The sequence below is a fragment of the Magallana gigas genome, chromosome 4 (assembly GCF_963853765.1).
Source record: "Magallana gigas chromosome 4, xbMagGiga1.1, whole genome shotgun sequence".
Classification (NCBI taxonomy): Eukaryota; Metazoa; Mollusca; class Bivalvia; order Ostreida; family Ostreidae; genus Magallana; species Magallana gigas.
The window spans coordinates 8516565-8543955 of NC_088856.1; the positions used below are offsets into that span (position 1 = coordinate 8516565).

The 27391-nt window shown below is 34.1% G+C and overlaps 1 protein-coding gene across 5 annotated transcripts; it reads left to right on the plus strand.

Annotated features, from left to right (window-relative positions):
- The first annotated feature begins 707 nt into the window (after nucleotides 1–707).
- Nucleotides 708–23557, plus strand: LOC105327417 (uncharacterized). 5 transcript variants are annotated; one of them, XM_066081167.1, is made up of 10 exons: nucleotides 708–753; nucleotides 1321–1439; nucleotides 13214–13387; nucleotides 14679–14804; nucleotides 18483–18623; nucleotides 18732–18863; nucleotides 18984–19028; nucleotides 19995–20121; nucleotides 21449–21557; nucleotides 22334–23557. In XM_066081167.1, exons 1-10 carry the CDS (start codon nucleotides 719–721, stop codon nucleotides 22619–22621), a joined length of 1296 nt encoding a protein of 431 aa, XP_065937239.1. In that variant the 5' UTR covers nucleotides 708–718; the 3' UTR covers nucleotides 22622–23557. The 5 variants fall into 5 exon arrangements, with proteins under 5 accessions (XP_065937239.1, XP_065937238.1, XP_065937241.1 ...); XM_066081166.1 differs by having other exon boundaries at nucleotides 21446–21557; nucleotides 22334–23556; XM_066081169.1 differs by having other exon boundaries at nucleotides 21446–21543; nucleotides 22334–22572.
- Nucleotides 23558–27391: the final 3834 nt, after the last annotated feature.

The window sequence follows — 27391 nt, forward strand, 5'->3', positions numbered from 1 at the left end:
TCCCTCATCAGTTTGGTCAGTTTTAGAAATTTTACTTGCAAATGTAAAGATAAATTGGCTTGGTCAATATGGAGATGTACCCCCATTAACACCCTCTGGTTCTGTTTTGGTGATGCTGTTACTTTACTAACCCGCAAAAGCCCATAATTAGCAATGAAAAAAGCAGATGAGTACAATGATGTTTCATAATTGTTATTGCAGATTTTTGGTAGTATTGTTATTATATTTTGCGAGAGTTGTTTCGTTATTGGTAATATATTATTTTGAGTGTAATTGATGTTTTTTAAACCTTTTAATAGCTAAGATATTATTAACTGGTTTGCCGGATCTAAGTAACCTTGAATTTGCGGTTTTATCAATATTTCAACTTAAAGGATTGGTTATAAAATTATTAAAGCACAATTTTTCTAATTAAAGAATGCAAATGATATATGTTGTTTCTCAAAAATATCGCCCTATTCTGTTGACCATTCTCTTTTCATCATTATTTGATGTCAAATGTATTTAAACATGTGATATAACTGGATTTTAAGAAAAAGATAGCCACAATTTAATCAATAAATTGTTCGAGGGTCGTAATCATTTTCGTTGACCAACCAGTTACTTCGATGAAGCAATGGATGAAAATTTTATGACAAGTATTACAAGTAATATATTTAAAAAACTTCACTAAAGCAAAATGTGTTTCATTTTTTTTTTGATAGGTGCCATTTTGAATATGTTTCTCAAATCATCAGCACAAATCTTAAAAAGGTAAGATATATCCTGAGTTGTTGTACTTTTCATATCAAGCACTTGTTCTGCAGACCAACTATTAAATATTCCGAAGAAAATTAAATCCATAAACTTCAAAAAATGAAAATATACACGACCTTCTCTCTAATCTTATTCTATCAATTATATAAAATAAATGATATCTTTTGACAACTGAAAATTTGGCATGAAAACTAAGATAATGATAAAAAACATTACGTCACACACCTACGGATTACTGAGAGCCAAGTTTTATATACAAACATTTTATTTTCCGATTTACCAATGATAAAAGGGTTCACACCAATTCTTTTTCGCTGCAAAGATCATGTTGGTAATATTAAATATATACAAAAGACATTAAACAACTTCACAGCAATAAACAAATAAGAATGATAATGCTCAAGTATATCTTAGAAAACTTTCTCTCATGCAAATGAAATGTGGTTTACAGTATGGGCATCAGTTAGTTAAAAATTAAATTATTTTGATTGTTGCAAGTTGTATAATTGTATATTTTTTGCGATGTTAAAACATGCCTCTGTATTGGGTTTTTTTCTTTTATAGAAACACCTGCTTGGATAAAGCTTTTTCTTTTGCAACTGACTATGACTACTACTACTATAATCAAATACCAAGGTGCAACTTGTTTTCTGAAAACGATACAAAGACGCTTTTTGAAGGAGGTAAATTGGAGTAACACACATGGGAAAACATGTCCATATTACAAAGAAAAAAAACTTGTTTTCCATATCGCTTGCATTGTCTTACCAGTACTCTGTTCTACCTCAGACAATCACTATATATACGAAATTGTATTTACTTTCAGTCTATATTTATATCATGTTTACACTGAAAATCTGTAATTTTTAATGTCTAGTTACACACGTCAAAATTTATAATTAGCACATGAGCACGTCAAGTAAACGTTATTATACATTTTAAATAGATATTTTTTTTATTGTTAAGTTGTGTATCTAATGAACTTCAAACATATCTAACTAAATTGATATGTAGTTTTTACAAAAACAAATCGTTTAGTTATACCTATTCTATCTCAAACAAGAGTTTTCCTAGCAATGTTTCTGGCACCATATGTAAAGATATAGAAGCTCAATAATTGACATTGTTTTATGACTGTTCGGTGTCTTATCCATATCTCTGACACATAAAATGGCTTTAATTAAATTGACGATACAAAAATATGTCATACTTATGAATATTAGCATCTGGCGCTTAATTATGACCTTTTTTATATGAGAATCATTGTTTAAGATGTCAAGACAGGGTAATGGGTAATAGGGTAATGCCGTAGAAAACTAAAATCATACAAACTTCCATCACAGGAGCATAAACAAGTATTTTTTCTAATAATTTTATTGAAGTGAAGGAATGTTGTTTTCTTTAAATTAACATATATATAAGACATAAAATGTAACCTTTAATTTATTCAAATCGATCATCTTAAAGGCATATCTTATCAACTCTTTATCTACTTTATTACACGTCCACATATAGGATAGGATGCACTATGCGTAATAAATAATTTAAAACGCATAACATATACTCTGCATTATACAGTCAATCAGATGGTAGTACAAAAATCATTATTTTTTCTCAAAACGAGCATTTAAACCGGAACGCATTTGCAATATCTGTTTTTGCATTAAAAGTTAAAAGGTGAACAAGCATTGATGTGCGTTATTTTCTATCAATCTGTATTTAGCTTAAGTTTTAGCATAACTACATTTAATGTTTGAAGCCACACAATATAATATATAATTATAGCGTTTCATCTACCGTGTTAATACACTTTATTACTTTATTACTTAGCCTCAGTATTCTACAGTATGTCAATATATGAATTCAATTGATGTACAATTCATAAAAGCATATAGGTACAACGAAGAACGTAGATATGTTGTTTTACACAATTTCTGTGATGCCCGACAATGAAATTTAACCATTTAGAGTTAAATCCGGTTATCGAAGAGCCAATAATTTTGTTGCAAATTTCAAATGTGTTCTGTCTTGACTTTAGCGTGAACAGTGTTCTTAGACCCTTTGGCATTTCGGATATTAGTACCACAACCAAATCTGTGTCGTCATACACGAATTCGTAATGTTCGCGAAAAAAATTCACAAGGTAAGATGCTTTTTATTTACGCTTCACAATTCTGTATTTCGGCCTTTCGTTATTTGTCAAAATTTTGCTGCTCAAGTAATTTGGGTTATAAAAAAATTATTAAGTACACATGTAGTAATGCAATAAATAAAATGATCCGATGACTGGATATTTTTCTTGATTTGTGCGGATTAAAAAAAAGTTTCATATGCATGCAGACATCTGCACGCCCATGAATGCACCCATACTTTCTGGCGTTTTGATGCAGTTTTGCTATGTCTTATCCTGATTTTTTTTGTATTTATATTAGGAGCAATTCCGCGTGCCGAAAAGAAAAAAACGAGAGCCTGCACAGCAAGCGGCAGGGCTAAAGAGGCGACCCAGGCACAACGAAAGGATATCTGCTATTAAACCCGTAGCTAAGTCAGATCATATGGTGCCATAATAACCCACAACATCATTGCTTTTCAGCGAGCAGTTGCAAAAGGTGTCTCAAGCCTTGTCGAATATTCTATAGGCCAAAATCAGAATTAGACCCAACCAATTCCCCTGGAACCGCTACAGTCAATCATGGTGGCCAGTGATCAGTGTACCGGTGTCATATAATATTTTGAACCCCGCGATATATTGAACCCGGGTTCAAAATATCGCTGCGATATATTGAACCCCCCCATAAAATATTGAACCCAGGTTCAATATTTTATGGCCGCGATATTTTGAACCCCCCTCTATTTTTCATTGGTATTGGAAAGGGGGTTCAAAATATTATGGCTGCGATATATTGAACCTCCTACCTTTTTCCCATTCCCATTGGATAGGGGGTTCAAAATATTATGGCCGCGATATTTTGAACCCCCCTCTATTTTTCATTGCTATTGGAGAGGGGGTTCAAAATATTATGGCCGCGATATATTGAACCCCTTACCTTTTTCCAATTCTCATTGGAGAGGGGGTTCAAAATATTATGGCCGCGATATTTTGAACCCCCCTCTATTTTTCATTGGTATTGGAGAGGGGGTTCAAAATATTATGGCCGCAATATATTGAACCCCCTACCTTTTTCCAATTCCTATTGGAGAGGGGGTTCAAAATATTATGGCTGCGATACATTGAACCTCCTACCTTTTTCCAATTTCTATTGGAGAGGGGGTTCAAAATATTATGGCCGCGATATTTTGAACCCCCCTCTATTTTTCATTGGTATTGGAGAGGGGGTTCAAAATATTATGGCTGCGATATATTGAACCCCCTACCTTTTTCCAATTCCTATTGGAGAGGGGGTTAAAAATATTATGGCTGCGATATATTGAACCCCCTACCTTTTTCCAATTCCTATTGGATAGGGGGTTCAAAATATTATGGCCGCGATATTTTGAACCCCCCTCTATTTTTTATTGCTATTGGAGAGGGGGTTCAAAATATTATGGCCACGATATTTTGAACCCCCTACCTTTTTCCAATTCCCATTGGAGAGGGGGTTCAAAGTATTATGGCCGCGATATTTTGAACCCCCCTCTATTTTTCATTGGTATTGGAGAGGGGGTTCAAAATACATGTATTATGGCTGTGATATATTGAACCCCCTATTTTTTTTTTACAATTCCCATTGGAGAGGGGGTTCGAAATATTATGGTCGCGATATTTTGAACCCCCCTCTATTTTTCATTGCTATTGGAGAGGGGGTTCAAAATATTATGGCTGCGATATGTTGAACCCCCTACCTTTTTCCAATTCCCATTGGAGAGGGGGGTTCAAAATATTATGGCCGAGATATTTTGAACCCCCTCTATTTTTCATTGCTTTTGGAGAGGGGGTTCAAAATATTATGGCCGCGATATATTGAACCCCCTACCTTTTTCCAATTCTCATTGGAGAGGGGGTTCAAAATATTATGGCCACGATATTTTGAACCCCCTACCTTTTTCCAATTCCCATTGGAGAGGGGGTTCAAAATATTATGGTCGCGATATTTTGAACCCCCCTCTATTTTTCATTGCTATTGGAGAGGGGGTTCAAAATATTATGGCTGCGATATGTTGAACCCCCTACCTTTTTCCAATTCCCATTGGAGAGGGGGGTTCAAAATATTATGGCCGAGATATTTTGAACCCCCTCTATTTTTCATTGGTATTGGAGAGGGGGTTCAAAATATTATGGCTGCGATATGTTGAACCCCCTACCTTTTTCCAATTCCCATTGGAGAGGGGGTTCAAAATATTATGGCAGCGATATTTTGAACCCCCCTCTATTTTTCATTGGTATTGGAAAGGGGGTTCAAAATATTATGGCTGTGATATATTGAACCCCCTAGAAAATAGGGTATCCTTGGAGGTTACTCTAAATGGTAGTCCCCAGGTGGGAGAAAAGGGGGCTAACGCCTGTGTACTGTGTATACACACCGTTAGTAGCTAGGTAAACAGTAGCTCCCTTCATAGTTGACATCAGCCTGTATAATATCCCTGTTATGTAATACAATTTGGGAATTGTGAGTTCTACTGATCAATTCATTTGTGACCGCATCTGCTATGGACTTGGAAGAGTACCATGATTAGAAGGGTTTTCAATATATCGCAGCTATAATATTATGAACCCCCTCTCCAATGGGAATTGGAAATAGGTAGGGGGTTCAATATATCGCGGCCATAATATTTTGAACCCCCTCTCCAATAGGAATTGGAAATAGGTATAGGGTTCAATATATTGCAGCCATAATATTTTGAACCCCTCTCCAAAGGGAATATTTGAATCCCTTCTCCGATAGCAATGAAACATTGAGGGGGGTTCAAAATATCACAGCCATAATATTTTGAACCCCCTCTCCAAAGGAAATTGGAAACAGTAGGGGGTTCAATATATCGCAGCCATAATATTTTGAACCCCCTCTCCAATGGGAATTGGAAATAGGTAGGGGGTTCAATATATCGCAGCCATAATATTTTGAACCCCCTCTCCAATAGCAATAAAAAATGGAGGGGGGTTCAAAATATCGCAGCCATAATATTTTGAACCCCCTCTCCAATGGGAATTGGAAATATGTAGGGGGTTCAATATATCGCAGCCATAATATTTTGAACCCCCTCTGCAAAGAGAATTGGAAACAATAATATTTTGAACCCCCTCTCCAATAGCATAAAAAATAGAGGGGGATTCAAAATATCGTGGCCCTAATATTTTGAACCCCCTCTCCAATGGGAATTGGAAACAGTAGGGGGTTCAAAATGTCGCAGCCATAATATTTTGAACCCCCTCTCCAAAGGGAATATTTGAACCCCCTCTCCAATAGCAATAAAAAATGGAGGGGGGGTTCAAAATATCGCGGCCATAATATTTTGAACCCCCTCTCCAAAGGAAATTGGAAACAGTAGGGGGTTCAATATATCGCGGCCATAATATTTTGAACCCCCTCTCCAATGGGAATTGGAAATAGGTAGGGGGTTCAATATATCGCAGCCATAATATTTTGAACCCCCTCTCCAATAGCAATAAAAAATGGAGGGGGGTTCAAAATATCGCAGCCATAATATTTTGAATCCCCTCTCCAATGGCAATTGGAAATAGGTAGGGGGTTCAATATATCGCAGCCATAATATTTTGAACCCCCTCTCCAATGGGAATTGGAAATAGGTAGGGGGTTCAATATATCGCAGCCATAATATTTTGAACCCCCTCTCCAATAGCAATAAAAAATGGAGGGGGGTTCAAAATATCGCAGCCATAATATTTTGAATCCCCTCTCCAATGGCAATTGGAAATAGGTAGGGGGTTCAATATATCGCAGCCATAATATTTTGAACCCCCTCTCCAAAGGGAAATGGAAGCAATAATATTTTTAACCCCCTCTCCAATAGCAAAAAATAAAATAGAGGGGGATTCAAAATATTGCGGCCATAATATTTTGAACCCCCTCTCCAATGGGAATTGGAAACAGTAGGGGGTTCAAAATGTCGCAGCCATAATATTTTGAACCCCCTCTCCAAAGGGAATTGGAAATAGATAGGGGGTTCAATATATCGCAGCCATAATATTTTGAACCCCCTCTCCAATAGCAATAAAAAATGGAGGGGGGTTCAAAATATCGCAGCAATAATATTTTGAACCCCCTCTCCAATGGGAATTGGAAATAGGTAGTGGGTTCAATATATCGCAGCCATAATATTTTGAACCCCCTCTGCATAGGGAATTGGAAACAATAATATTTTTAACCCCCTCTCCAATAGCATAAAAAATAGAGGGGGATTCAAAATATCGTGGCCATAATATTTTGAACCCCCTCTCCAATGGGAATTGGAAACAGTAGGGGGTTCAAAATGTCGCAGCCATAATATTTTGAATCCCCTCTCGAAAGGGAATATTTGAACCCCCTCTCCAATAGCAATAAAAAATGGAGGGGGGTTCAAAATATCGCGGCCATAATATTTTGAACCCCCTCTCCAAAGGAAATTGGAAACAGTAGGGGGTTCAATATATCGCGGCCATAATATTTTGAACCCCCTCTCCAATGGGAATTGGAAATAGGTAGGGGGTTCAATATATCGCAGCCATAATATTTTGAACCCCCTCTCCAATAGCAATAAAAAATGGAGGGGGGTTCAAAATATCGCAGCCATAATATTTTGAATCCCCTCTCCAATGGGAATTGGAAATAGGTAGGGGGTTCAATATATCGCAGCCATAATATTTTGAACCCCCTCTCCAAAGGGAATTGGAAGCAATAATATTTTTAACCCCCTCTCCAATAGCAAAAAATAAAATAGAGGGGGATTCAAAATATCGCGGCCATAATATTTTGAACCCCCTCTCCAATGGGAATTGGAAACAGTAGGGGGTTCAAAATGTCGCAGCCATAATATTTTGAACCCCCTCTCCAAAGGGAATTGGAAATAGGTAGGGGGTCAATATATCGCGGCCATAATATTTTGAACCCCTCTCCAAGAGCAATGAAAATTCGAAAGGGTTTCAAAATATCGCGGCCATAATATTTTGAACCCGGGGTTCAATATTTTATGGGGGGGTTCAATATATCGCAGCGATATTTTGAACCCGGGTTCATTATATCGCATAATATATTGAACCCGGGTTCAATATTTCGCGGTATCAAAATATTATATGACACCGGTACAGTGCCTGAAATCATTTCTGACATTTATTTTGCCCAAACACATTGTTTTGAAAATTGTTTGGGCCACGTGGTGACTAAAAGATTAAAAACTTAAACTGTAAATGGGGAGTATGTCAATTTGGGCCAGTAAGTAATAAATAATAACCAAGGTGGGAGTGACCCTAATAATGACATAAAATTATTTTCTCTAAAAGAAAGTAACCTCACCTTGGCACCCAAGTCAAAAGCTAAGACCATAACTGACTTGTAGTGTGGACAGATGCATTCGTTATATATGCGTCCATATATGCATCAGCACATTCCGAAATCACTATACAATTGTTCAAATAAATACACACAATTTGGTTGGGGGCAAGTAGAGTTAAGACAATAAGATGGCGTGATTACGATAAACACTTCAGATTGAAAAAGATACTTACTCTTCCATTTCTTTGCCACTGTTGATCAAGAGTTATGGCTCTTGAACAAGTACAGCGCACCGATCACTGGTACAGATACAATCTCAGCAGACTTCTCTCTTAAAATGCTTTGATTTCATTTCTAAGGGCTATTAGCAAATATCAATACCAGTACAAACATGAATGTATTTTTATTCTCTAAATCACTCTTACATTAGGCACAGACCATCCTCAGGATGTAGTTTAAACTTGAGGTCTGGTGGTTGGCAGGCATCATGGCGACCTCAGCTTCCAAGGGGGCTCTCATCCCGAAGTGCTGCCAGTTGTGTCCCATTTTCCCAGTAATTTATAACTCAGTAATATTGCTGCTAGTTCAGTCAACGTTACAGAATTACAGGAATATCTAGCTTTATACTATCCACCTAGTTTGTTGGCCATAACATTAGTGCAGGGTTTTTCTTTTGACTTTAAGCTTTGCTATGAGAGTCCACATGTAGCCACCGATTATAAAAACCTCTCACCATATCAGAATTAGAATATGGATCGTTCAATTAGTATTACGGGAAAATTTGTTAGTGAGGATGCTCACTCCCCCTAGGCTCCCGATCCTGCCTCTATATTTTTAGAGGTCCGTGTTGCTCTGCTTGGATTTTTGAGATGATTGACAGTTTGTTATTGTCGTATTTTTCAATAAGCAGATTAACAGACCATGTTGCAAACCTCCCCCCCCCCCCTTGAAAAACATCAGTTTGTCACCAGTAGGCATGGTACGAAAACAGGCTCTTATAGGTTAATACATCATCTATCCCACCAAGTGGACCCAAGGTAAATTATTTTATATATAAAAAGTATTGTTCGCACGTCCTTTTTTCATGTTATCTCCATGATACTGTTAGTGATACTCTTGAGATAATACAGTACTCTATGACCGTCAATAGAAAGAAATTGTATGACGCTGCTCTAATGCGTTTGACTTCTTCGGAAGGCTTATTATCGGGTAAAAGAGTGGGCTCCCCATACTAATCAGTGGGTAGATTTTATGTCTTACCTGTCCTATAAGCAGTTTATCCTAATAAAGTTAAATATTACATATAGGGAATATCGTACTTTTGCAAAATCCGCAGTCTTTCTGACCCAAAACATTCAGTTTCACTTAATAAAATCCTTGTTGGGTTTAGCCATAGGAATAGGCGGATTGGTGACCGAAAAACACTTACATTTGAAATCCTGTTCAGCATCATTTGTTCAACGCCTACAATTTGTCAAAATAAAAATCTTCCCTTTTCTCAGCCATATTCTGCAATGCATTTCTCGGATATTTTAGAATGCGGTAGCTAGTTCATAATACGGTGCATGACACGGCCTGTCATTCAAGTTTGACATATAACCTACCTCTGACATAAACAATTCAGTGCACATTTTCCTTCGACACTCAAGAACCGATCAGGAAGTAAAAGATTCAACTATGTCTCTAACTTCGACACTACAGCACATACCTGTATGTCCTGTATGCATAGTTCGTTCATTTGTGCAGACAAGACCCACCAACCCGGGGCCTTTTTGCCACCTTTCTGGTAGAATAGTCACTAGGTACATGCATCAAGTCGCATCAGTTTTTAACTCTAATTGGGGTTGGACAACCAATCATATGCATTAAGTATTTCAAATTGTGTTATAGTTCTCATTTATTAGGTCCTAGAACTGTTTGGATCCTTGGGTCTTCCATTGTAAAGCACGCATTTTGCTACGCTAAAAATCCCAGTTTGGTGCCAGATTAAAAAGCGCGTTACAGCAACTAGCTACATTATTACCCTCCGCCATAATAATATGGTCACATTTTTTATTGAAAAGGGTGGAATATCAATTAGCCTGTTATGGAGAGGACTAGATTGCGGGTGGTCAATATTTACGTGGCTACTCTTTAAATCAGGCGTGAATGGAAGTACATTAGATACCTTGAATTACATGTAGACAACACAGGCATGTTTGGCAAAAATAATTAAGTTCCACCTGTTCGAAATAGGAAAAAGAATGTGTTGTAGGGATTGCAACAGGCATTGCGATTATTTTATTTTTATTGATTCAAATGTCAATGTGTTACTTAGAGTTGGGCAAAATGAGCCATGGCAGCGCTATGATTAATTGTTGGGTCATAGATTATTTGCTTAAAGACTATTAAAGGTCTGTGATATTGTATTGATACACCTCGTACAATTTTGTTGTATTGTCTTGGTCATATGATACATTTGTAAGACCAGATATTTGATTTTACCTATATTTCAACTCTATTGCGGCTAGAGTGCCTATTGATTTCGAACAACGCCTTAGTCCTTAATTTTCCTCAATATACATTTAATTAGGCCCTAGCTTAACAGTTTGGGAATTGCCCTACTAGTGGCGCATCCTAGACTGTTGGCATATTCTCATTGCGTCTATTTGGCTCACTAGTAGTGCACAACTGTTTCCATTTTAACTTAGTAATATACTGTGGAATCATTAGATTTCGTGGTGGCTCAATTTTCGTGGAATTCGTGGGTACCTCTCATTCACGAATTAACATCCCCAACGAATTAATAAATTAGGGATATAAAGTCATATTCCTCTTGTATGTATACGAAAATACACGAAATTACGTCCCCACAAACCTGTAAAATTTAAGCAATCCACGAAAATTGGCCCCCACGAATTTTAATGATTCTACAGTACTAGGTCACAACGGAGGTGCACGCCTGTTCCAAGTGCTCACCATTCTTGTTTGTATTGTTTAAGGATGCCCAACAAGGCAATAACTGATGCCTTGCTCCCTTATGATAAGGAACTGTTACCTATATTGCCAATAAAAAACATTATGCAGTAATGTTTTATTACCCCTATGCTTAATGCATCTTTAATAATAGGATTCGAAGATTTTGTGTTAAATCTGATTTTCGATGGGCGATTGAGCTTGCGTTGAGGAAGCGTCTTGTCTTGACTTAAGCGTTATCGGTGACCGCAGACTCTTAGGCTTTTCGTATATTAGTTTAACACAACCAAATTTGTGGCGTAATACATAACTTCGTTGATCTTTCTGAAAATGTCCCCCATCCTACTTTTTAAACTCATGTCAATTTTTTATTATTAAAACTTTTCAAATTTGTGCTTTGACTGTCCGCAGCTGTCTCTTGTTTTGTTCTTGTTATAGTTACAGAGAAACATTTATTTGTCCATCCAACATTCCACAACTTAAATTATCTCGGCTGAATACAAGCTTACCAGGAATGTGAGCTGTCCAAGCAACTATTTGTTTCATCAGTAATGCACATATGATTCCTATATGACTTTGTATTTGTATCTTTTATAGGGCTCATCATTCTTAATTGTATTGTTTAAGGATGCCTGAATAGGCAATAATTTATTCCCGGCTGCCTTATTGTAAGCAGTTGTGGCCAACATTGCCAATTAAAAAATCATTATGAGGTGTATTGTATTTTTTTTTATTTCGCCCATGCTTAAGGCATTTTGAAGAATTAACAAATACTTAAAAGAGTAAACTATAAAATGTCATTTAACCATGATAACATTGACATTATTGTAACAAAATGAATTTACTACAAATACGATCGTCAAATGAATAAATTTTTATGCATCGCCAAACTGATCAACCAAATACCAAGATTTTAAATTTCAAGTTTTTTCATGTTCTGTTTTATTAATAAAGGGTCTTTTTTAAGTATTTTAAACTAACATTCGTCATGAAATATAATGGAACATTTTAACTCAGTACGTAGCACTGTTAATGTTTACTTTGTAGTCTGGCCGACCAAAAAGTATGGGAAATGTTAACACTGACATCACACAAAACAACAAGTCGTCAAAAATGCTAATAGATAAAGTAATTACCGATTGTTATGGGTACGAACACATTAAACTACAACCAAAATTAACCATGCGTGCAACTGTGTAGTCAAATAAGTCAAACAACTGACTGATCGCGGTGCACTTGTCAATGTGACATCATACTGTAAATTTTGACGCATATTTGTGTAGAGAGATGCGGATCAATCAATTTTTTAACGTGGAAATTTTTTGATTTGGCATGTGAATATTTTTAGAGCGTGTATTATTTCTTTTCTAGAATGTTTACTGTACAAAATCGATGACGTTTGACATCGGGAAGCCTATCTAAATCCGTTTTTACAAGAGCATACACTAAACAGACCATTACGATCGTTTGAATATAAATAAAGGGAATGTTTAATTCATTAATAAGTGCTGCTGCTTTGATGAAATCAATAGAATGAATTAATAATAACGTAAACTATGAAGCGAAAGTCATATAGGTTCTAACTGGAGCTCATTTCTTTGATATTTATTCTAAGAAGATCTCTATACAAAGCAGCAGCACTTTTCAGAATCTATCAGAACAGTAGAATTTAATTATCATTAAAAATTTTAATTCAAATAACGGTATGCCCTTATAATATAGAAATTTGTTTATGACCTCCATTCGGGAGAATTATCAACATATGTCACGTGACAATCAATTCAGGGAACCACACTAAGTGTCATACAAAGTAGCATTATAATTTTACAATACTGTTTCATTTTATATTACATTTACATCATGATAAAATAACTTTACATCAATATTCTGTAATAACAGATGCATCGTTTTATGAACGTTTAAATCCGCTGATATTTTCATAGTAAGCATTAACAGTGCTGCGTAATGATAAACTTTCTTCTAAGCAAACCAAAATATATAACTGAATAACTTAAGCTAACAAAAACTTGCTCAAAGCTAAAAAGAAAAGCTCCTTAAAAATAATATCGTTTTAGGTTCAACCCTATGTAATACTACATGTGAAATAAGCCTTTACTTCAAGTACCAAAAAAGGAATATACTAACGTTTGTTTCGATGGTGTTTGAGAGCTACAACTACAGTGCACGTACAGGTTGTTCAAGTTCCCGTGATGCACAACTTTTCATCAACTGCTCAAATTTAAGGAGGGGTAAGTATTGTTAACGATCATAGTATTTAATCTTAACTTTAAACATTCACGTATAACAAGAATAGTTAATTTTATATAAATATATATAAAGCACAGGGAAATTCACTTTTTGGAGCTCCACCTCCGCCCCGACCGAGGCTTGAACTTACGACCTCTGGAACCCATTCTCCTCGCTAACCACTCGGCCATCTAGGCAAGACAAAAATCTTGCTTTTGATGACGAACGGAACCCAGCGCGCTAGTCGTGAGTTCAAGCCTCGGTCGGGGCGGAGGTGGAGCTCCAAAAAAAGTAAATGTCCCTATGCTTTATTCATTTCTGTATCATTCACTATGGGCAGGTATATGTCAATTTGAGAGTTATTGCAATGTTTGTGCTTATTATATAATGTATATATCTATGCAATATATACCGTTCCGATCCTCTCAAAATGTCGTTTAACTGTATTCCACCTGTATCTTAAACGACTTTGTAGTGCGCGGTCAGAACGCTAGGTTCCGTTCGTCATCGAAAGCAAGATTTTTGTCTTGCCTAGATGGCCGAGTGGTTAGCGCGGTGGCCGCTCACTGCTAGTAGAATGGGTTCCAGAGGTCGTGCGTTCAAGCCTCGGTCGGGTCGAAAGGTGGAGCTTCAAAAAAGTGAATTTCCCTAAGCTTTATATATATATCTGTATCATTCACTATGGGAGGGTATATGTCAATATGAGAGTTATTGCAATGTTTGTATTTATACATATATATATATATATATCTATATATGTGTGTGTGTGTAAAATGTTTACAAATCTTCTCAAAACCACAATGCTACAATTTTTGTGATTCCTGCGCGAGCAGATTTGTCATCTTTAATACGTTGAGGATTACAATAAAAAGACTAGTCAATGGATGCATCTGTCAGTGAGATCTTAGGATATAATGCCGAAAACAACATTTGCTTCTTTTAATGTTATGTTTAATGTATTTTGAAATCTTAGAATATATGAAACGTTTTCAATATTTTTAAATAGTTTCATATTTAAACATTTCAAAATAGAATGGTTCAGAATTTGTTTAATTTTTAAGCATAAATGAGGATCCGCAGTTAACCATTAGTAATTGAAAAGTGAGTCAAGAATATTATTGATTTCATCATTAAAAGGTTTTGAAATATTTCATCGAAATGAATGAAATGTACATATGTAATGAATATACGGTGAAAAGCTTAAACCTAATCTGAGAATGATTTGAGTGCAGAGTTCATAAAAGGAAATTTTAAAGAATATTTAAAATATACATGTTTTTATTTTCGTAACAGAACAGTTGGGGATATTTTTCAACGGCAACTGTAAAGAAAGAAATGCAGATTGCACCAACTGGAATAACTTCTGTGTCTGTCATTGTTTTACTGGATATTTCATGTACTATGGACATTGTATTAAAGGTAAGATCAAGAACCTGACCTATTTTCAAGTTAATGAAATATCTTGCCAAATACTTTGAATAAAGAACCATTTGCTCTTAAACTTGCAACTCCTTACTTCATATGATATTAAACGCACAGCTTATATGAAATGTATGATGCTTGATAAGTAGCAAAATTAATCAATTGCGTGACTGTATATTTTACTAACCCGTGGAAATAAAGTGTGTACTTTTCATTTTCTATGGATTTATCTGCATATATTTAATCCGAAAATAATGACAGCCGATGTCACACTGTCAAACTAATCCGAGATAAAAACAATTCAACATCTATCTTTAGTTAAAACAAATCTATTTATTATCCAAAGGTTCAATTGCGCTTTATATAGTAGTACATGTTGCAGACTCCTGACAGAATAAAGCTCGTAACAAAATACCGTCGATTTTCCCAATTGGTGACAGCCAATATTTACGTCAACCGCTCGCTAGACCCAGTCAGCCGGTAACTTCGCCGATCAAAAGCATGCCGCAGCCACAACGACGGTTGAGGTTGAAACAGTGCAGATGCATTAAAGATAGTATAATACAGATTGAAAAACAATTATTTTGCTTATTTATTCTAACATTTGGTATTATTCATATACATATTTGTAATGATTTTATAAAAATGTAGCTAAAAGGCGCGCACACTGAGAGAGAGAGAGAGAGAGAGAGAGAGAGAGAGAGAGAGAGAGAGAGAGAGAGAGAGAAAGCAGGGAGTTGAAAGGTGCAACTGCATAAAAATAGAAAGAACTTAGCTCGCTTAACAGAATAGGCTCCGCCGTCAACAACTTTTCTGAAGTCAATATTCAACCTCGAGTCTAAATAATGATCTCAGTTTTATGATTTTTTCAAAAAAGGATTTGATTTGGGGAATAGTTAAGTGATGTTGATATTTTGAAACGATGGAACCATATTTAAAAATTAGTTTCTTTTTTTCCCCCTTTTAATCACACGCTGAATAATTTATTTGGTTAATTGTAGTTGCAGCAAATTTTGTACTAATTAGAATGCACTTTTAAGTATCAACATCTTTCTTTGCTTACCCCTGAACCCATACAGACATATTTATGTCAATATTCTAACTATTAAGGTGGCTCTATACAACACTTTTTGATGAAAGTAAATCTGGAAGCATACAATTCCGGTACTGTCTGATTTAAACTGAATGTGACACCTTCACGTTGTGTGGTATTATTTATCGAAATAAACCATAAAACCAAGTATACTTTTGAAATAGTTTCTTTTCCATCACCGATATGTTACACTGTAGCTATAGTATCCGTATCATCATTTAATATTTGATAAGTATATGTTTTGTGGTCTTCCATTGAAAATTGGAATAAACTGTGCGTGTATAGAGCCACCTTAAAAGTCATGTAGAATTATCGTTAAGATAGCGGCATTTTTTTCTTTGATGCCGGAAAAGCTACCCAGCCTGCTTTTAAGCGGTCATACTGCGTAGGGGTTTCCGTGGCATGTCTTTGATGCCGGCGAATTTTTAAACGACAGGCATCTGGATTTAACAAGACTTTCACCAAGTGGGAAAATCGACGGTTTTTTTAAACGAGCTCTATAAATTGAAATCTCATTCGACAGAAAACAAAAATTAACTATGAATAAAATATGTTTTAATCTGCTACATTGGAATTCAATTCTAGATCTTTAAGCGAGTAACTTACCTTATTATTATTAAATTAGTCAGTCTAACCATTTTTGTCAACATAAAATAATATTGTTTATCATGTTTAAAAAGTGTCATTGTTTACATGTAATTGTATGACCTTTTTTCATAGGCAATCTTGTAGTTGGTGATTTATGCGAATCTAGTTTGCAATGTACCGGAGGTGAACACTCTGAATTATGTCGTGATGGTGTGTGCATTTGTAAAAAAGAATAGCTTGAACACAACAACAGCCGTTATCTAAATAAGCAAACTGAAGCTATAATACTGAGGTTCCATTACTATCTGCAAAATAAACCTGGTTTTTTCTTTTGCTTAGCTATCTTGCTTATTACCTATCAGTCATTACAGGTATATATATCATTATTCTATTTACATAGTCTTTTTGTATGTGAAATTAGAAAACTACTTTGATTAGAATTTCTGTAAACTGTCCATACTTTCGTTTGCTTTGTACAAATCAAATTTATTGGAGGCCATCATCGTAATACCGGTTCAAAAAGGAATCATGTCATCGTATGTTTACATTAGGCTCTTAACAGTAATTGCTATAAAATTCATAAAAGCATGAACACTTTAGAATCGGATAATGTTAAAGATGATTCGAGTATGTTTTTTACCCAATAGATTGCTATAAAATTCATAAAAGCATGGACACTTTAGAATTGGATAGTTTAAAAGATGAATCGAGTAAGTTTTTTACCCAATAGAATCGAAATTATTCTGGTTGTTGTAGTTATCAAAGTCTTGCAGTTTTTTTGTTGTTTTTTTTTTGTTTTTTTACATTTTTCCTTCTCATCCAGAGCCATCTAGTCAATTTCTATTTTACACCAAAAATAAATGAATAATGGGAATTCAAGTCTATTTATATAACTGATCAGAGCCATATTCAAAATAATAAAATTATCAAACATCAATACGTTGATGGGTGTTTGAAATAACCAATTTTCAAGAATCAATGAGCCAAAAAAAATATAGTGGAATAGCAGTATGTACTATTTACTAAGGATTGAGCATCATTTATGCATCGTTAACCTCGTTCTGACGATGAGGTCACAATTGGGGGTTAAAGTTGAACATATATTTTGATATGAATTCTTATCTTTTTGCAATTGTCAGGAACAGAAAACGTTAAATGTATCAACAGAACACAGGACTGTTGTATAAAGTCAAAAAACAAATATTTGTATATTGTATCCACCATGGTCTAGGTGAGACTACAGTAGAGGCTGAGTTTAAGGACAATTCAAACGTATACATATTTTGATAAAAAAAAAAATTATTTATAGACCGTTTGTAATTTTTAACTATTTTAAATATGTGATGGTTAAACGTATTTTCTACAATTTGTCACGCTTTACCGATAATCAAATAAAAATGTAACACATTTAAATGTATGCATACGAAAGAAAAAAATATGATGAAACATTTAAAATACAAAGCATGTTGTTTATATGATATCATTGAACCTTTCCAATAACATTCAAATGCAAAAATAAAGCCTTTATATCAGAAAGATTAAGGTAAACGAACGCAATGATTTTATTTTTGCAGCTATCAAGACGTTTTGCATGGTGCATTCATAAAAATCAGAGGAATATCATCATATTTTGCATCATCAGTTCTTTTAAGAGGCCAAAGCTTTGTACAACTCTTCAGTTATCGATATGTATCTATTAGCTAATGCAATGTAATGCAGTTTCAAATTTTTGATTAACATGAGAATTTTTTTTAAATTACATGACTGTGCACTTGTATATTATGCGTTTTTAAAATATGCAATCAAGACGTTTACAAATAATTAAGCATCGAGAAATGATTCATCTTTAACCAACGAATCCCGTATTGTTTAGATGAGGTTATGGGCTTTATCTTTTGTTATTTTTGCTGTTTGTGCAATGTATTGTAGCACTGTCGATATGATTTCCAAAACAATTCACTTCCAGCAAAGTCCGGTTAATTTATTTTGTTTAGATAATGTCCTGGAAGCTGGAAGATGTGTTTTGGATACCCAATGCAGAGAAATTGAAAACACACCCTCAAATCGCCGATGTGTGAATGGGAGGTGTGTTTGTAAAGAAGGTTATGCTATGGTCAACCATGCTTGTCACGAAGGTGAATAAACGAAACGTGTTAAGAACGAAATAAAAGTTTCAATTCATTTATAACCATATGACATCCTAGTGCAAGAGCAGTCATACGAGTTTATGTATTATTTTGTAGCTAATCTTTCTTTGAATACGTCCTGTATTTTCAATGACCAATGTTCAGGATCACCGTACGCCAGTTGTCTCGGAGAGAAATGTTCTTGTATCGAAGGATATGAAGCTGTAAATTCCACGGACTGTGTGTTAAGTATGATGCAAATATATATTTTTATTAACGGTTTATCTGGTTTCTTTTTCAATAATGAGTGATGGCAAATGAAATAAAAACGTTTTATTCAGTTGACGTTCATTAATATTTTTTTCCTAGGTATACATGGCTTGAACGAAGTAATCCTAAAGTCAGAAAGTCACGGTAAAATACGTTGTGTATTAATTCTTCTCAAATATTTGAATAATATTTGGATTAAGCGATTCTGCGTACATTTTTTGTTTTATAAACCTACCTCTTTATAAGAAAAAAAAGAGATGCTTATTTTTCTATTTTTGTTTAATTAAATCGCTCTATATAATGAATTTGATATATACTTGTTGAAAATGACTTAGAATGACTGATGTTAAACTCACATTCATTCATGTAGGCGATTTCAGCCAAGAGGGGCTATAAATACGTATAGATATAGTCCACGAAGAGTACTAAATAAACTCAATTGTATTAAAAACATTCACAAATTATTGAATTAATCCAAGTAACAAAATTCCACATATGAAATGTATGTCGTACTTTGTCATTGTTTTACCGCTTTAATCAAACGTAAGAGATAACTGAAGACAAAATTTATAATAAAAAATCTATAAGGCTATTATGAAATAGTGTTTTTAATTGGCATGCATTTGCACCAGCTAATACTACATGTATACATGTTTGTAAAAGCATTCGAATGATTTTACAATGGAGAGCAAAATAGATTAATAATAGAATAGTTATGCTTATGTATGTGTAAATCATAACAACATGAACTTATGTACTTGATCCTATAATATAGTAAAGGTTGTGTGAAAACAATGACAGAGTATGACAATCTAGCAATCTGAAACTAAATTTTAAGTTTAAATAAGCATCTACAGATCGGTAAAAAAGTTATGATTTGATTGGTTGGATACATAGATCAGCAACAGTTTTTCTATCCGAGTTTTGACAATATCTGCATGATTGCAATTCCGCCTGTTGTTCATAACTGATCATTTGGCATTTTGTCCTTGATCACTCATGATCATCTTCTTGAGAAATAAAGGAGAAAAACAAATTTAAAATATTAGCCCTTGATTTTTTTTAATTTTTACGATAGAATCTCTTATAATTACATTTATACTTTAATAGAATCACCAAGAGACAACATCAGAGCTATTTTAGGAGCATTGTTAGGTGGACTACTTCTCGGTGTAATCATAACAACAGGCACTGTATATATCCTGTACAGGAGATCCCGCTACCTCATTAATACACGGTATCTAATACACAGTATCAATTTATTTCTATAACAAAATATTTACGCTACAGCATTAATACACGGTATCAATTTATTCCTATTACAAAATATTCCCGCTACAGCAATAATACACGGTATCAATTTATTCCTATAACAAAATATTCTCGTTACAGCAATAATACACGGTATCAATTTATTCCTATAACAAAATATTCCCGCTGCAGCATTATAACACGGTATCAATTTATTCCTATAATAAAATATTCCCGCTTCAGCATTAATACACGGTATCAATTTATTCCTATAACAAAATATTCCCGCTACACGGTATCAATTTATTCCTATTACAAAATATTCCCGCTACAGCAATAATACACGGTATCAATTTATTCCTATAACAAAATATTCTCGTTACAGCATTAATACACGGTATCAATTTATTCCTATAACAAAATATTCCCGCTACAGCATTATTACACGGTATCAATTTATTCCTGGAACAAAATATTACCGCTTCAGCATTAATACACGGTATCAATTTATTCCTATAACAAAATATTCCCGCTACAGCATTAATACACGGTATCAATTTATTCCTGGAACAAAATATTTCCGCTACAGCATTAATACACGGTATCAATTTATTACTATAACAAAATATTCCCGCTACAGCATAAATACATGGTATCAATGTATTCCTATAACAAAATATTCCCACTACAGCATTATTACACGGTATCAATTTATTCCTGTAACAAAATATTCCCACTACAGCATTATTACACGGTATCTTTTTTTTTCCTTTTACAAAATATTCCCGCTACAGCATTAATACACGGTATCCTTTTATTCCTGTAACAAAATATTCCCGCTACAGCATTATTACACGGTATCAATTTATTCCTGTAACAAAATATTCCCACTACAGCATTATTACCCGGTATCTTTTTTTTTCCTTTTACAAAATATTCCCACTGCAGCATTAATACACGGTATCCTTTTATTCCTGTAACAAAATATTCCCGCTACAGCATTAATGCACGGTATCAATTTATTCCTGTAACAAAATATTCCCGCTACAGCATTAATACACGGTATCTTTTTATTCCTGTAACAAAATATTCCCGCTACAGCTATAATGCACGGTATCAATTTATTCCTATAACAAATTATTCCAAAAGTAATGAAATGAAATGAAATATGAGAGAATATCTTAAATATTTAAGTATAAGAAAGAATCAAGAAGTGATGTATGGTATCAATGATACATTAATGTAAATGAAATATGAGACAATAATAAATACAACTATCTCTTCATATTTACATACCTTTAATATTTAAGTAGAAGAAAGGAACCAAGAGTGATGTATGCTGCCAATGATACCTTTGATGATGGCAGAGATGAAGACACTTTTCAGAATGATGTTGTTACAAATAAGAGTAAGGACAAGCAGGTACTGAAAACGTATTTAAAAAGTAAAAATATTGAGCAAACTTTATGTTAAATTGTTTAGTATGAATACGATTTTTGGAAGGACATATTTCAGAAATATTTTTTCGCATCACATATACCTACAAGAACTTTTTAAGCGGACTATTTAAGGGCAATGAGAACAGTGTTATATTAAAATGCATTTATGTTAAGTGCATCTACAACTGTTATAATGTAATCAAAACAAAAATTCGATTTATTTTGAATAATTAACTTTATACTTTTAGTTGTCCGATACACTGCTAGTAGCACTTCGAGGATTTTGAAGAAATAGCTTTATCAATCCGACAATTGGTTAAAGAAGTGCTTCAGCGAATTTTGACCATACAATCACAATATTCCCCTAACTTTAATGAGAGAAGGAAACTCTAAACATTTAGAGTTATGACACTTTATTTATCTTGTGCATGATCATGTGCCTGAACTACATTGTACTCGTATTCTCACTACCTGTTTATTTTTATATATCGAGCTAATTCATATCCCTCGAATATCCTTTTGACAACTGCTATTTAATATCACGTGATACCTAAAATTAAAAGTTCGAGTCGTTATGATATAAATTTTGATTTATGGAAAATCTTTAACATTCAATTGCGAGCTTATTGTTGCAGATAAAAGATCCAAACTTTCAGCACATGCATGAATTGTATAAACGTATTGAACTGTAAAAAAGGGAATAGCCAAAAATGAAAACAAAATTAGCTGTATTGTATCAATAATTTATTTTTTTTACAGAAGAAAGTTCTCAACGTGTCTCCTCTTGCTCGCCCACAAGAATTGCCAGAATACAGCAACATGTCAGTAAAAGAATCTGCAATGACTACCATGGATGACGTGTACAACCATCTAAACGAGAAAGGCGAAACTCAGGACGAGGACACTTACGACCACGCTTGCGCAGCGGCTACAAGGAGTCACCTCAAAGATCTGGACGATTATAGTAACATGCATAATATGGATGATGGTACTACAATGTCGGGTGGAACAGAGAATGATGATTATTTTACCTTAGAACATAATTAGATAGTTTACAAGGATGCTTGGTTTTTAAAGCAAACATACCAAGGAGATATGAAGCATTTTTTTAATTTACTTTTTTTACCAATATTTTTACTCTTTCGTTTGCCTTTTGCATGCCCTTATTAGCTGTTTATTATTTGAATTGCTCTATCTTTTTGATACTGTATGAAGTTATGTATTTTTTTTGCAATGTGCGTAAATACAACAATTATACAATTCAATGACGATTATCAAAAAAACCAATGGTAATCATTTTTCTGGCTGTTTTTTATTTTTTGGTTTTGGTTGTCATTTTAGTATATGATGGATACGGATAATGCATATTTGAAAAGTACTGTGGGTTTTTTTGGTGTGTGTGTGTGTGTGAACAATGACCGCTATTCTTAAAACAATTATTATGTCTCCCCTTTCTAAGGGGATTTTTTTTCTTTTTTTTGCAAAAAAAATATTCGATTATAACCATTATTTCTAAGTAATCATTGTATATGACATTGTTTTGTTTATAATTTGTATTCATTACATTTGTTAATAACCATCATTTTTCTTTCTCGAACTGCATGACTCATTTAGAATAGATAAGATGCAATTAAAGACCACAAAATGGCTTAACGAGGTTTTTTTCTAACTAAATCTCAAAACAGTTTTTAAAGAATTAAATTTCATATATATGTTTTCGGGTATTATAGTATAAAAACTAAATAATTAAAAGTTGTATTTTATGAACTGAAAGAGAAAAAAACCTGATATGTTATTAATAACCTAAATTAAAATAAAATTGTGATAACCAGAATCAGAACTAAGTAGATACTCACTCTTCGAATACTGAATCTAGCTTACCAAGTTTATAAGACCAGTGACATATGTAGCCCGTGGTCCTGGCAATTATTAGAGTACTTTACACACAAAGTTTACATATACTGATACAATGAGCTGACTAGATCCAGGATCCCTCAATTTTAAGAATCATATTCTATTTGGTACATGATTTAGGATATTTAAAATGTTCGCTAAAAAACATTGACTTCAATTTACCGGCAACATGTTAGCATGGTCGGAATTAAGGAAAAAATATTTTTATTTGATCCTAATAAATTCTCGTGGTAAAACAATGACAATCTAGCAATCTTAACCAAATCCGGGTTGATTGCCGTGATTTATAGTAACTCTTGTAATTTTACTGGTTAATCACTTATAGCAGCCTCCGGTCACTGTGTATCTTGTCCCAGGGCATTTTTATGGTATATTTTTTTCTTATTCAAATTTAAGATCTGAAAAAAAAGAAAATTTGTAGTTTATAAAAAACATAAATCAAAACAAAATTGTAAGCAGAATCAGAACCTAGCACATATTTCTTATCGATTAGCAAATAAAGATTACAAAGACTACTGACATATTAACCAACAAAATCTGGTGAATGATAGAATTCTTTAAAAACAGCTAAAACAAAAAAACAATATTTTACTACAGGGAGCTGTCTTGATCCATGATCTCACAATCTGATAAAGTTATTTTCTTTAAGAGATAGATTAGGACATCCAGAATGTTTGTGAAAATGGATTCAATGAAATATACTTAAAACTTGTTCAAGTGGTCAAAATTAGCACTTTACAGGGTTTTCTATTTTTTTTGTTCTATCTATCATAATTAAGCTATAACAGGGAGCCTAAACAAAGGGCAAAACTATTTTGTACCTTAAAGCAGTTAGGTTAATATTGGGGTTTCATTTTTTTAATGAAAAGAATTGTTGGAGATAAGTTTCCTTGGATTTTGAGTACTCGTCACTTTAAAAAAGCATATCAAACACACTATGAAACGCCCTCCATATTCGTTATCCGTACAAGGGACATCAAGAATGATATCCAAACGATCTTTTAAAGATAAAATTATAGGAATTTGACCCCCAAGTATTGCATGTTGTATTGGCGACGGTTACAACAGAAGTGGTATATACTAGACTGGTTGAAAGTAAGGTTGATAGTATTTTATAATCTGATCTCCATATTTGGTCAGGTAACTTGATCATTACAGACAAGTTTACAAGTACAAATGCAATGACTACTTACACGTTCAGCTAGAATTATTAAATGAATAAACAAGAACTGTATTCTTTATTAAATATTCAAACTTTATAAATCAAAAATTTAATTGAAAACAATAATCCAAATAAATAATTACACACAATTTTAAAACGCTTTTGCAAAGGAAGGCAATTTCATTTTTTGATTTTAATCCGGTTTTTTTTCATTTAGTCATTTTATAACTTGGTAATAGTATCATTCTGTAATGTTGATTCATTGCTACACCTGTTTATAAAAAGTGTACCTCAAACGTTAAATCACATGGAAAGTGTGAAAAAAGAGATGGAAAGAGAGGAACCATTTGTTTCATGTGATTCGTGTTTTTCTACTTATTTTGACCTTTATGTAAAACGCTTTTAACTCTACAAAAAAGTTTTTAAAATTGTTGTTTTACATACGTTATCAAAATCGGCTGCTTATGATTAACATTAATATACTTTTTGGAATATACAGTAAATACTTTTATAAAGGTCAAAGGGAACACTGATGGTTATAAGGCTCTGCTCAGTTCTTTACTGAGAGTCAATCAAAAAATACAGAAGGGTATTACACGAAGTACATGTAAAGTAAAAACCATCTAACATACAAGTTAATTTTATTGTATGTATCAAAGCGTCATATTGTATTTTACCATAAAACTTAGAAGTATATCAACTTTCTGTAAAATTTAACTACGTTGTGGTTTCTCATACCGATAAGTATTGCTCCTGTATATCCTCCAAACTTACATAAAAATAACTTTCACAATTTGTTTCAACAGTTATAATCTTCCTCAATTGTTGGATAATCTGTTGGCGGTTTATGGAAAGAAAAATCACTACTCCCATTACAATTCCGCGTCTTGTTTGTGAAATCTTTTTCAAACCACACCTGAGGGGTTTTCCGCTAAGAACACTGCGGCAAAATGATTGTCCGAACCATTGTCCAGATGTTTTAATCAAAAAATGACAATAACAAACTGTCAATATCTCCAAAATCCACCAAACGAAATACAAATTCAAAGCAGAGCAACACGGACCTCTAAAATGATAGAGGTAGGATCAGGTGCCATGGAGAAATGAGCATCCTCTGCTGACCGGTCACACCCGCTGTGTGCTCTTTGTCGTAATCGGGGAAAAACGGAAAAGTCCGTAGACAATTAGGTGATTATTTATTGTCTAACAATTAGTATGAAAAACGTCAGTCAGCATGCGACCCAGTAGAAGATTGTTTTTGCTGACAAGGTTGTTGTATCGACCATACAACTTACGAAATGATTAAAATCTATTAAAATCTAAATGATTAAATGAATAAGAACTCAAAAAGGTCTGATTTGCAACAGATTGACAAGATGATGTCGAATATTTTTGTCCAAGAATCAGTGTTATCTTTAATATCCGTAATGTGATTCTAATTAAGACAATGGATTTCTTCTAAAAATCAGTGTTCCCTCTTGGTTACGTTAAGAGCTCAGATTATCGATTCCGATTCATTAAGTTCAACATTATTGTATTCCATTTCACTCTCTTCAAAATGAAAAAAAAACATATTTTAGAGTTATCAATGACATGACAGGTTGGCATTTATTATTAAAGCTTTATTCCTCGACATACTTTTTATACAACTTGTACTAAGTTGACGTACTTTTGATGTTTAATCAATTCTACATGTTCATTCATAACACCACTCTTAACACTAGTATATGAGTTAATATTTTATTAGCACTACAATGTACCTATTATACCATGTATTTGTAGTAAGGCACTGGTTGCAGACGATGTGACCTCATGATAAACTCGAGGTTAGTTTTTGTTTTTTGTAATCTTCTAACCAAATGAAACAGCTTTCATCTAAAAATGCAACGCTTACTTCAACTTTAGTATCTTCTTGATCTACGAATGAAAGCCAACATTGTACTCTCGTAGCTTCTATCTAAATTTTGTTTTCTGAGTATGCACTGGAAATGTCAACAGAAGGACCATCACTGACAAGCACATATTGAGGATATTCTAAAAGTTCGTATCAGCTACCCCTTTTTGAAATGATTGATATAATTTATATTAACAATACCTGACCTGACCCCTAACAAGACCCAAAAGACAAACGCTGAACGTAGGTGTTGCTGGTGCATATTTTATGTAGTTTTCTTTTTATTCTTCGTTGGCTATTTCAAAATGATTCGATATAGTATATAGTTTAAAAGTAACAGACCAAATAAAAAAAACAAATGAAATAAAAAAACCTGAAAGCACTTCACAAAATACGCTAAGCTTTCCTAGACGATTAGTATTTTTTTTAAATGTGTAACGTTGAAGGGGGTCACTGACTGTGTTCCCTCGTGGTCCCGTAAGAAATACTTGTATAGAACCAGACAGCCCTGACTGCTGTCAATAAGTGCACGTGCAAACTTACAGTTTTTACTCAGTGCACCTGCTCCTATATAGAGATCCTATGCTACGCAAGCAGGGAAGTCTGCACCCCTACAAAACTGCCTAATTGTTAATACAAGCAAGGGTAACCGCACACTAACGACAGATAGACCAGAACACCAGAAGGAATGATTACACACTAGTACTCCCCTACAATCACCACCAATGTAATCAGGGATCACCGCAAACTAATGTTGATGCGACACTGAGCAAGAATGACAGCACACCCAGTAGGTTAAACATGAAGATAATCAAGAGCAGCCCTGATCACTCTGAGGTATCGTACC